We start from the raw sequence: 11,951 nt of genomic DNA, 5'->3' as shown, positions 1-11,951 counted from the left end.
CTTAATAGAAGCCTGTCAAAATACATTAGTATTGCAGTATATAGTGCAAGCGATCCAATGATCGCTGGTTGATCGCTTGACGAATAAAAAATAGTAAAAAGTTGTAAAATAACGTTTCGTTTCTTTTCTATGTAAAAAAAAAATAATATAAAAAGTAAAAAAAAAAACCTTTTCCCATTTTCCCCCTGGAGCATAGTAAAAAAAAAAATAGATAAACATAATGGGTATCGCCGCATCCGTAAAAGTCTGAACTATTACATTATCTCATTATTTAACCCGCCCGGTGAACGCCGTAAAAAAAATTGTAAACGGCAGAATCGCTATTTTTTTGGTCACCTCTTCTCCCACAAAAATGGAATAAAAAGTGATCAAAAGTTGCATGTACCCCAAAATGGTATCTTTAAAAACGACAGCTTATCCCGCAAAAAATAAGCCCTCATACCACTTAATCAACAGAAAAATAAAAAAGTTACGGCTCTCAGAATTTGGCGACTAGTTTAGTTTTAGCTTTCGTTTTTTCCATGTAAAAGTAGTAAAACATAAAGAAAAAACTATAAATATTTGGTATCGCCGTAATCGTATTGACCCGCAGAATAAAGTTAACATTTTCTTTTAATTGCACAGTGAATTCCGTAAAAACTAAGCGCAAAAAACAATGGAGGAATCGCTGTTTTTTTAATTTTCTACCCCACAAATATTTTTTTTCCCGTTTCCTAGTACGTTATATGGCACAATAAATGGTGCTACGAAAAACTAACTCGTCCCACAAAAATCAAGCCCTCATAGGACTATATCCACGGAAAAATAAAAAAGTTATGGCTTTTGCAATGTGGGGAAGAAAAAATTAAAATCTGAAAATTGTTTACGACGGGAAGAGGTTAAGAAGCAAATCAAGGCCCAATTAATTTATAAACCACGTTCATGAGTACAAAACATGTTTATTTGCCTACAAACAATAAATCTATGTCCATCACAAACTAGTTTCTTTTCATTTCCAAAATATCGAGGATTTGGGGATGTATTGAAATGAATGCGCAGCGGTGTGTTATTTATCTCTGTTTCATTTGGAGATTTGTAACAAAATTATCAGTATTTACATATTTAGATTTAGATTAAAGAAACAAAATAGCGTTCAATGGTGAATATCAACTATAAACATCAATTAGGATTCTTCATCCATCATGTACATTGCTCGGAGAATGAGATTCCTAATTATTACTGTTAATAAAACTCAATTAAATCTCCTGTAAATGTTACACAAACAACATCCTCTGGTAATCGTCTCCGAGCTCCCGGGATACAAATAAAAGCAATCATGTCTACAATGCGGGATTGGAGTCTCCTGGGAATTCTTTATTTTATAATTAAGATAAACTAAGAAAGTAAGAAACATTAGAGGGATATGTACAAAAATTAGAAAGTTTAATATCAAATATTGAAGAAATGACAGTAGATTGTACTACAATAATAATAATAAAAATCATAATAATAATAAAAAATTCTAAATGTTATCATTGTGCAGATGTAGCAGCGCTGAATTTGTATTTTCATTTATTTAGTGCACCATGCACACCCAAAGTCTATTAAATGAGCTGTCTCATCATGGCAATTCTTTTTATACTAAAGCTAGCCCAGCATTCACCTGATCAACGCACGTCCAACTTCAAGACCCCCTGGCAACCAGCTGTTATCATTGGGGGAAGCTGCAGCGGGCCATATAAGTGTTATGATTCTCACAGGAGATCCTTGAGGCGCTATTGGTTTGTCAATGGTAAACTGAGATGTGGAGTTTAGGGAAACCACATTCTTTACCCTTAACCCCGGTGGTTTGGAAATTACCGGTCAGATTCCTGGGTCGTGGTCCTCAGAGTAGTCACTGATTGACAGTGAGTTTGCTGCTGGAATGACTGGGACAAGGCAGAGCGAAAATCAGGAGCATACCCAGAGGGAAGACTGTCAGGATGAAAGAGGAAGACGAAGATGTAATGAAAACAAAATCCAGTGGTCAAAACCAGGAGGTTAGACAACAGGTTCCAGGCATTAATTTTGAAAGAGCAATATGTAGACAGAAACCAGAGACAAGGCTATGGTCAAAGTCAGGGTCACACACAATAGCTTAATAAGTATCATGATTTGCAGGGACACCAGACACAACCCGTCAGCTTATGTAGAGCTATCCTTTTCTCTCAAATGTTTCCATAATAACAGCTCTTACAGTAACCTGAGCAAATCGAGAAGCACTTGCTGGAAAAGCATCCTATGACATTGTCAATTACTAAAGCTAGAACATCTACATCTAAAATCTAAATCTAAATAAACATAGGGAGAACATGCAGTCTCAAAGCAGATGTTGTTTAACAAATCCATGGTCCCAGTGCATCCATGGCCTCAGTTCATCCATGGCACCAGTGCATCCATGGTCTTAATGCATCCATGGCCTCAGTGCAGCTATGGCCTCAGTACATCCATGGCCTCAGTACATCCATGGCCTCAGTACATCCATGGCACTAGTGCATCCAAGGTCTCAGTGCCCCCATAGCCTCAGTACATCCATGGCCTCAGTACATCCATGGCACTAGTGCATCCATGGTCTCAGTGCCCCCATAGCCTCAGTGCATCCATGACTTCATTGCTGCATTCATTGTCTCACTGCAACTATGGTCTTAGTGCACCCATAGCCCCAATTCATCCATGGCACCAGTGCATCCATGGCCTCATTGCATCCATTGTCTCAGTGCATACATGTCCTCAGTGCATCCATGGCCTCAGTGCAGCCATGGCCTCAGGACTGCCATGGTCTCAGTACATCCATGAACTCAGTGCAGCCATGGCCTCAGTGCATCCATGGCACCAGGGTATCCATGGTCTCAGTTCATCCATGGCCTCAGTTCATCCATGGCACCAGTGCATCCATGGTCTTAACGCATCCATAGCCTCAGTGCAGCCATGGTCTCAGTGCATCCATGGTCTCAGTGCATCCATGGTCTCAATGCATCCATGGCCTCAGTGCATCCATGTCCTCAGTTCATCCATGGCACCAGTGCATCCATGGTCTTAATGCATCCATGGCCTCAGTGCATTCATGGCCTCAGCGCATCCATAATCTCAGTGCATCCATGGCCTCAGTTCATCCATGGCACCAGTGCATCCATGGTCTTAATCCATCCATGGCCTCAGTGCATCCATGGCCTCTGTGCAGCCATGGCCTCAGTGCATCCATGGCGTCAGTGCAGCCATGGCCTCAGTGAATCCGTGGCCTCAGTGCAGCCATGGACTCAGTGCAGCTAGGGCCTCGGTGCAGCCATGGCCTCAGTACATCCATGGCACCAGTGCATCCATGGTCTCAGTGCACCCATAGCCTCAGTGCATCCATGGCCTCAGTGCATACATGGCCTCATTTCTGCATTCATTGTCTCAGTGCAGCTATGGTCTTAGTGCACCCAGAGCCCCAATTCATCCATGGCACCAGTGCATCCATTGTCTCAGTGCATACATGGCCTCAGTGCATCCATTGCCTCAGTGCAGCCATGTCCTCAGTGCAGCCATGTCCTCAGTGCATCCATGGCCTCAGTGCAGCCATGGCCTCAGGGCTGCCATGATCTCAGTGCATGCATAGCCCCAGTGCAGCCATGCACTCAGTGCAGCCATGACCTCAGTGCAGCCATGACCTCAGTGCATCCATGGCACCAGGACATTCATGGTCTCAGTGCATCCATGGCCTCAGTTCATCCATTGTCTTAATGCATCCATCAGTGCATCCATGGCACCAGGACATTCATGGTTTCAGTGCATCCATGGCCTCAGTGCATCCATTGTCTCAGTGCATCCATGGCCTCAGTGCATCCAAGGCACCATTGCATCCATGGTGTCAATGCATCCGTGGCCTCGTGTGCATCCATTTCCTCAATGCATCCATGGCCTCAGTGCAGCCATGGTCTCAGTGCAGCCATGGTTTCAGTGCATCCATGGCTTCAGTGCATCCATGGCTTCAGTGCATCCATAGCCTCAGTGCATCCATGGCCTCAGTGCATCCATGGCCTCAGTGCATCCATGGCCTCAGTGCATCCATGGCCTCAGTGCATCCATGGCTTCAGTGCATCCGTGGTCTCAGTGCAGCCGTGGTATTAGTGCATCCATGGCCTCAGTGCATCCATGGCCTCAGTGCAGCCATGGTTTCAGTGCAGCCATGGCCTCAGTTCATCCATGGTATCAATGCATCCATGGTATTAATGCATCCATGGCCTCAGTACATCCATGGTTTCAGTGCATCCATGGCCTCAGTGCATCCATTGTCTCAGTGCATCCATGGCCTCAGTGCATCCATGGCACCATTGCATCCATGGTGTCAATGCATCCGTGGCCTCATGTGCATCCATTTCCTCAATGCATCCATGGCCTCAGTGCAGGCATGGTCTCAGTGCAGCCATGGTTTCAGTGCATGCATGGCTTCAGTGCATCCATAGCCTCAGTGCATCCATGGCCTCAGTGCATCCATGGCCTCAGTGCATCCATGGCCTCAGTGCATCCATGGCTTCAGTGCATCCGTGGTCTCAGTGCAGCCGTGGTATTAGTGCATCCATGGCCTCAGTGCATCCATGGCCTCAGTGCAGCCATGGTTTCAGTGCAGCCATGGCCTCAGTTCATCCATGGTATCAATGCATCCATGGTATTAATGCATCCATGGCCTCAGTACATCCATAGTTTCAGTGCATCCATGGCCTCAGTGCATCCATTGTCTCAGTGCATCCATGGCCTCAGTGCATCCATGGCACCATTGCATCCATGGTGTCAATGCATCCGTGGCCTCATGTGCATCCATTTCCTCAATGCATCCATGGCCTCAGTGCAGGCATGGTCTCAGTGCAGCCATGGTTTCAGTGCATCCATGGCTTCAGTGCATCCATAGCCTCAGTGCATCCATGGCCTCAGTGCATCCATGGCCTCAGTGCATCCATGGCCTCAGTGCATCCATGGCCTCAGTGCATCCATGGCTTCAGTGCATCCGTGGTCTCAGTGCAGCCGTGGTATTAGTGCATCCATGGCCTCAGTTCATCCATGGCACCAGTGGATCTATGGCCTCAGTGCATCAATGGCCTTTATGCAGCCATGGCCTCAGTGGCCTTAGTGCATCCATGGGCACAGTGTATCCATGGCCTCAGTTCATCCATGACTAGAGGGCCATTTATGTTATAGGAAATAAGCTGTTATGTATTTCCCAAATAATTATTCTGATGAATAATTGCTTCCTGAGATGAATAAACTCATTAGTTGTAACAGGGGACAAGGGCACAAGAGAAAATATAACTGTCCCCTGTTTAATATAAATGATGGTGCTCACAGATTACATTTAGATACAGCTGCTTGGAAGATAAGTGCCCACCATGCCAGTGTAGCGTATTAAACATGACATCAGCACCTGTATGTAGGTATAGATATATTATAACTGAGTCACAAAGTAGAAAGAAGACAACACCAATGTTCAAAGGGACCTTTGATCAGGTAAGCACAATGAGGGGTGGCGGGAGCTCCACTATTTTGGTAAAACACAGAAGAGTTTCCTTGTCTACTGAGGTCACCATGATGTTGTTGATTCGCACACATACTATGATCAAATATGGCAAGTGACAAATATTTATGCTGACAAAACCATTGTACTTTCCTGAGGTTTCTTTATATTTAAATTAAAAAAATATATACAAAAAAGTCTGTGTAGGGGGTTTTGTAAATCGCAATGTCTGTTCACATTACCATCATGGAGACCATTATAAACGCCATGATGGTTTTGACGGATCCGTTGTGAAACAGGTTTGAGCAAATCCTGATGGATCCCATTGACTAATATTGAGGTCTGTGTTCCTTTTTTACATCAAGAATAGTGCAGCACACTACGTTATTCTCACCATCAAGAAGCAACAGAAATTTCAAGTCTAGAGGATTAGACTCCCAAAAGTGTGACCAATTTTCCCAAATCTCGTAGTTTTTTTCAAGATTCTGATCTAGGGACCATTTTGTTTTTAAAAAGAATGGATGGTGTATCCGTCTACTTTCAGTGTCTTGCTATTATAGTTTTAGCAGAATTGTATTATTATTATTTTTATCCATTTTTATGAGGATTATTACCATTATTATTATTATCACCACCAGTATTAGATATTTTATTATTACTATTATGATTCAAATTTATTATTTATAAATATTTTTTTGTTATTATCATTAACTTATCTATAACTTTTTAATCAATGGATATTTTAAATCAAAATGTGGCACTTGTTATAATAATAATAATAATAAGAATAATAATAATAATGATAATGATAATAATATTAGTGATGATGAGGATAAGAATAATAATAGTAGTTGTAATAATAATAAAAATAATTGTTATGATTTTTATTAGTAGTAGTATTATATTATTTATAATTTATCTATAACAGAACTAAAACATTAGTAAGTATAAAAACACATTTATACATAATGGGATTCACAATTCAAAATGACAACGACACTAACCAAAAAAAATAAGGCTCTGACTATGATCTCGGTGCAGGAGGACCTGTCAAAAATTGTTTGGACTGTGATCCTATCCCTATTCCACCCTGGCAGACTCTACTTTAGCCCCGATAGATGGTCGAAGGATCATCCGGCACTGCAGCACTGACCCTCAGACCCAATACGCCCTCATATTTCTCCCATTTTAAATGAATCATCAGGGAGCTGGGTGTTAGGTGGTCAAGTTGTAAGAGGCAGTTGAGGAGCTGATCGGGCATATGGACCATATAACAATTTTTGACAGTAGGGCGGCATACACCGTGCCCAATAAATACGCTGCTAACACCAACTTGCCCCAGGGCAAGAAAAAGCCCTTGTTTCCCAAATGCCTATTAACTAATCTAATAAAATTAAAACTTAACTTTTATTCAATTATATTGCTTAATATAACCACACTAAATTAAAATTGCCACTGCAGTCTGGTGGTATGGGTAATATCAAAGTTGACAAATAGCTACTCTGTTGCGAAGTAAGTATAACATATTCGTTGTATATTTGCCACGTTGCGGCTGCAGCCCGCTAATCACATACAACTACCAGTCACCGCACTGTATTACAATTCAAAGAGCCCACCCCCCACACTGACATGTTTCACCACCAGGGGTATTAGGGCTTATGGAGACGGAGACAAACATTTCTCCCATTTATAACCACTGTTGGGCTGTCATCAAAGTTAGTTTGCATTAAGATCCAATTAAATTCACTGCTCTGACTATGTCTATCCTCTCCTTTGACAGGCATCTGAATAAGCCAGTCATACTGTTCTGGGCGCAATGTCATATTGACAAAAGAATAAAAAGCAATTTGTAAGAGTCAAAAGCGGTCAATTGCACATATCTGTGGACTAGAGGTAGTATTACACGGCCTGACATGGGCCGTGCAAAGGAGCGCTGATCAACGAGACAGCTCATTGATCGGCGCTCGTTTGCTCCTATCACAAGCAGCTAGTATGGGGATGAACGCTCGTTGCTCTGATCGCTCGTCCCCATACATTTCTATCGTCTCGGCAGCGCGTCTCCCTGTTTACACAGGCAGATGTGCTGCCGACAACGATAAAAGTTTATGCATTTAAAACTATGCAATCAGTCGATAAATGAGCGTTTGACCGTTCATCGGCTGATCGTTGCCCTGTTTACACGGGGCAATTATCGGGAACGGGCGTTATATGAACTCTCGTTTGCCTGATAATTGGCCGGTGTAAAAGGTCCTTTAGTCTCAGAGGAGAAGTAATACGTCCAATGTAAGGCTACCTAACCCACAGCCAATGACAGGTCTTCCCTGGCGCGTGCGCCCTATTATCGGGGAGTAAAGAAAAATCAACAAGTATCATGGATGTTCAATTGCGCATGTGTTAGGACTTAGTCTCAAGCAAGACAAACTCGATACCATTGCACATGTCTATGAACTTAGTCTCAAAAGTGGCATGCAAATGCATATGTGTCAGGGCTTAGTTTAAAACAGGACATACTTATATTACTGCGCATGTCTCAGGACTTAGTCTCGTGTCAGATCTGTTATATACCATTGCGCATGTCCCTGGACTTAGTCTTAAAACGGGTCATACAATGGCGCATGTCTCAGGTCTCAAAAGGGATATACTATATACTGTTGCGCTTGTCACCGGACTTAGTCTCAATCGAGGCATTACAGATCCAAAATAGAAAGAGAAGTACGTTATTTGGTTAATAGAGTGTTGGGCCCAGAGGAACATCAATGTTCCAAAATAGTATGTCCTTATTTTATTGGTCTTAGCGTATTAATAAAAACAGTATTATCTCAAAAAAATATAGATTTAGCTAAGGGGTTACGTAACAGAAGAAGAATTTTTGGAAAAGTTCAGATAAAGAGTTATAAAGAATTTTACAAATCTATGGAGGCACATATGGATTGAGGATTGATATACTCAGATAAATGGTTACAGAGAGATCAAAAACTATATAAATCCATAAAGTTTTTAAAGTAAATATTGTCGCCAATACAAAGATGTGGTTAAAAATGAAGAATAGATATAGCGATATACATCGTACTATCATAAATATATTTAGAAGTGTTTATCATAGTGATGGAAAGAAAAAATTTGTTCAAATTTCAGAAAACTTAATAGAATATTTTCTCAAATGTTTTTTGGAAGAAGGCCATAAAAGTGAAGCCCTCGTTGAGTCCACCATAGCTAAGACTGCCTAACCGATGGATCCACCGGGCTTCTTCATGTAACAGTCTAAGATCTAGATTGCCGCCTCGAAGACCCAATTTGACCTGGGTGATATCCCAAAATTGCAATGTTCTGGTCTCTCCATTGTGTCCACTAGTGTCTGGTGGTTAGCAAGAAGCAGTGTGGCAAATAGAGACACATACAGGCTGCATAGGAGCTGTATGCACAAAATGGTTGACGATTCTTAAGACTAATTGTAAAGTTGCTTCAATTTCTATTTTAGATGCATTGGGATATTAGAAAAAAAAAGTTGCAAAAGTATACACGCCCACACAAATTCATGCATTAATGATAATGGCTTTCTTTTAAATATTTTGGTAGATTAATAAAACATTTCTTTACAACAGAAAAACAATGGGTGGATTGAACCACAGTTCTGCACAAGTTTTCGTCCTCTCGGGACTCACTGACAATCCAAATCTCCAGATTATCCTGTTTATATTTTTTATGGTCGTGTACATCTTTACTGTGTTAGGAAACACAGGAATAATGATCATCACTAAGATTGACCCAAGTTTAAAGACTCCTATGTATTTCTTTCTACATCATCTCTCATTCTCCGATCTTTGCTATTCATCGGTCGTCAGTCCGGAAATGCTGGTCAATTTCTTCCGAAAACATCATTTCATATCCTTGGTTGGTTGTGCTGTTCAGATGTTCATCTTTGTGACATTCGGAGCCATGGAGTGCTTCCTCCTTGGCATTATGGCGTATGATAGGTATTGTGCCATCTGCAGCCCCCTTATGTACCATGTTGCTATGAATGTCCAGGTTTGTACTAAACTTGTAGCTGCGGCCTACTTTGGCAGCGTTGCCAATGCTTTGGTTCACACCACCGGAACATTCTCGTTGAGGTTTTGCCACTCGAATATCATCAAACATTTCTACTGTGACATCCCACCACTCCTGAATCTTTCGTGCTCTGACACGACCATCAATGAGTTTCTTCTGGTTGTTTTTGGGATTCTGACTTCCTGGTTTTCCCTTCTTGTTATCATCATCTCATATGGCTATATTATTTCTACCATCATAAAGATAAGGTCTGGCCAAGGTAAACTTAATGTCTTCTCCACCTGTGCCTCACACTTCACAGCTGTTAGCATGTTCTATGGGGCATTGTTCTTTATGTACTTCCGTCCAGCAACGTCTTTCTCCGAGGGTCAAGACAGCGTGGCCTCTATATTTTACACAGTTATAATTCCAGGATTGAACCCCTTGATTTACAGTCTTCGGAACCGAGAGGTCAAAAAAGCAATAAGAAAAGCAAAAGAAAGACTGTACTGGTCACCATATGGAAAAATGTGACGCAATAACACAGACACAATATTTCTCAGCCATTGATTCTTAGTTGTTCTATTGAGTAATAACCGAGATGTCGGAATATTTATTCAAAAATTCTAGGTCTTGGCACTTCATTGAAATGAATGAAAACCCAAACCGAGAAATCTCTATTCCTAGCTACCAGGATGTGGACTGTCATGTGGTTGCTCCTGATATGCGACTATAGGTGACAATGACAAACATGAAGAAGAGCGTGTTAGCATATAGAGCACCAACATATTCTGCAGCCCTGTCCTCACCGGTTATCACAATCTAATTCCCCTATGTTATACACATAATACGACCAATTTCAAAGTAACCTAGCAGGACATTTTAAAAGGAAGGCAGATAACTGAGGTACCAGGAAAAAACTCAAACAAGCATGGGGAGAACATACATACAGTGCTACAAGATAATAGTGTATAGTTGTATGCTTGCTCAGTGACCACGTGACCAAAAATAGTTGCCCATATACTCAATAATGGCTGACAAAAGTAGAATTTTCATGACTCCAGTAGGAAGAGCAGCTCTGGGGCACATTCTGCTGCTCTAACAAGTGAAATACAGTACAGACACAATTTCTGTGTGCCCCAACTAAAAATAACATACAACTATTATCATTATTATTCAAATATAATTATGAAACTATATTACAATAATATTTAATGTCCCATAAAATATGAGTACCCTGTTCAATCATATATTGTTATATTATTTTAAAGAGGATTTCCACTTTGGACAATTAGTAGGGGCCCTTGGCAAGAAGCAGATCACAAAATTTCCACCACCTGTGACCCCCAGTGTCCAGCTGTTATCTTTGGGGCAACCTGGCAGTAAGATTTACATTTCCCTGCAGTGCCACCACAGGGGAAGTTAGGTATTGCACAGTGTATATTCAAATCAATGGGTTGTCTATCTAAGGCTGTACAGGACCAGTATATTCTGAGGGTGCCCAGGCTCTGAAACAATTACAGACTCCAAAGATCCAGAAGAAGATAATCTCATTGGGGATGGGCATAATAATTATAATTGTTTTATTTTTGCGCCCATTTTTTTATTTTTATGTACTGAAGAAATAGGATAATACTAGTGAATTCAGAAAATATCCCCACTTACCATACATCATGATATGTCATCTACACGCTGCTTATAATCTAGGATTTGGACATATGCCTAAACTTTTCACATTTGAGCTCTAACCTGGGAGCGGAGCCAGGGCATTAATCTTATACAGAGTAATTAGTCCAATTTTTCTAAATGGAATTGGAACAGGAACAAAATTTTTGCCAATTATGTCAAATGGGGATCGAGAAAGTGACACATATAAATGCTGCATAGATTATCCAAAGATAACAGTGTATTACTATATAACTAATAGAGCCTAGAGCAGGTGACAGATATAAGAGAAAAGCTTAAAGGGATTGTACAGAATTAGAAAAAGGGTTTGCTTTCACAGCGCCACTCTTGCCCATAGGCTGAGTCTGGTACTGCAGCTCAGCCACAGTTACATAAATGGAACTGAGCTGCAATACCAGGCACAGATTATGGACAAGAGTGGTGCTGTTTCTGGGAAAAAAAGGAGATTTTTTTTCTAATCTTGACAACCTTTTAAAGTTTGGGATTGATTTGGGTCTGGTTAAGGGGGTTGATTCTTCCTTCTCCATAGATGCAGGGATCTCCATCTACTATAGTACATGGTAAGAGCCAGTAAAAATTACAAACCACCATTCTCTCCTACATAGTTAATACATTATAAATAATATGTGAGTGAGCGTTCTCTTTATGTGTCTGTGGGTTTCCTCTATGTTCTGGTTTCCTCTCTCACTGAAAATACATACAAGTAGCTCCAACCTATTAAGTGAAATATCCA

At 41.2% G+C, this 11,951-nt stretch overlaps 1 protein-coding gene across 1 annotated transcript; it reads left to right on the top strand.

Moving 5' to 3' along the window:
- The first annotated feature begins 9,115 nt into the window (after positions 1-9,115).
- LOC142666277 (olfactory receptor 5AR1-like) lies at positions 9,116-10,066 on the top strand. The gene has a single exon (XM_075846263.1). It carries the CDS (start codon positions 9,116-9,118, stop codon positions 10,064-10,066), a length of 951 nt encoding a protein of 316 aa, XP_075702378.1.
- Positions 10,067-11,951: the final 1,885 nt, after the last annotated feature.

The sequence above is a fragment of the Rhinoderma darwinii genome, chromosome 13, assembly GCF_050947455.1.
Source record: "Rhinoderma darwinii isolate aRhiDar2 chromosome 13, aRhiDar2.hap1, whole genome shotgun sequence".
In the NCBI taxonomy this organism is placed as follows: Eukaryota; Metazoa; Chordata; class Amphibia; order Anura; family Rhinodermatidae; genus Rhinoderma; species Rhinoderma darwinii.
The sequence above is the reverse complement of the archived record's forward strand: the minus strand, read 5'-3'. Positions and strand labels throughout refer to the sequence as shown.

Excerpts from the sequence above, each read along its gene's own strand:
- LOC142666277 (XM_075846263.1), top strand. The coding sequence starts at position 9,116 with ATGGGTGGATTGAACCACAGTTCTGCACAAGTTTTCGTCCTCTCGGGA.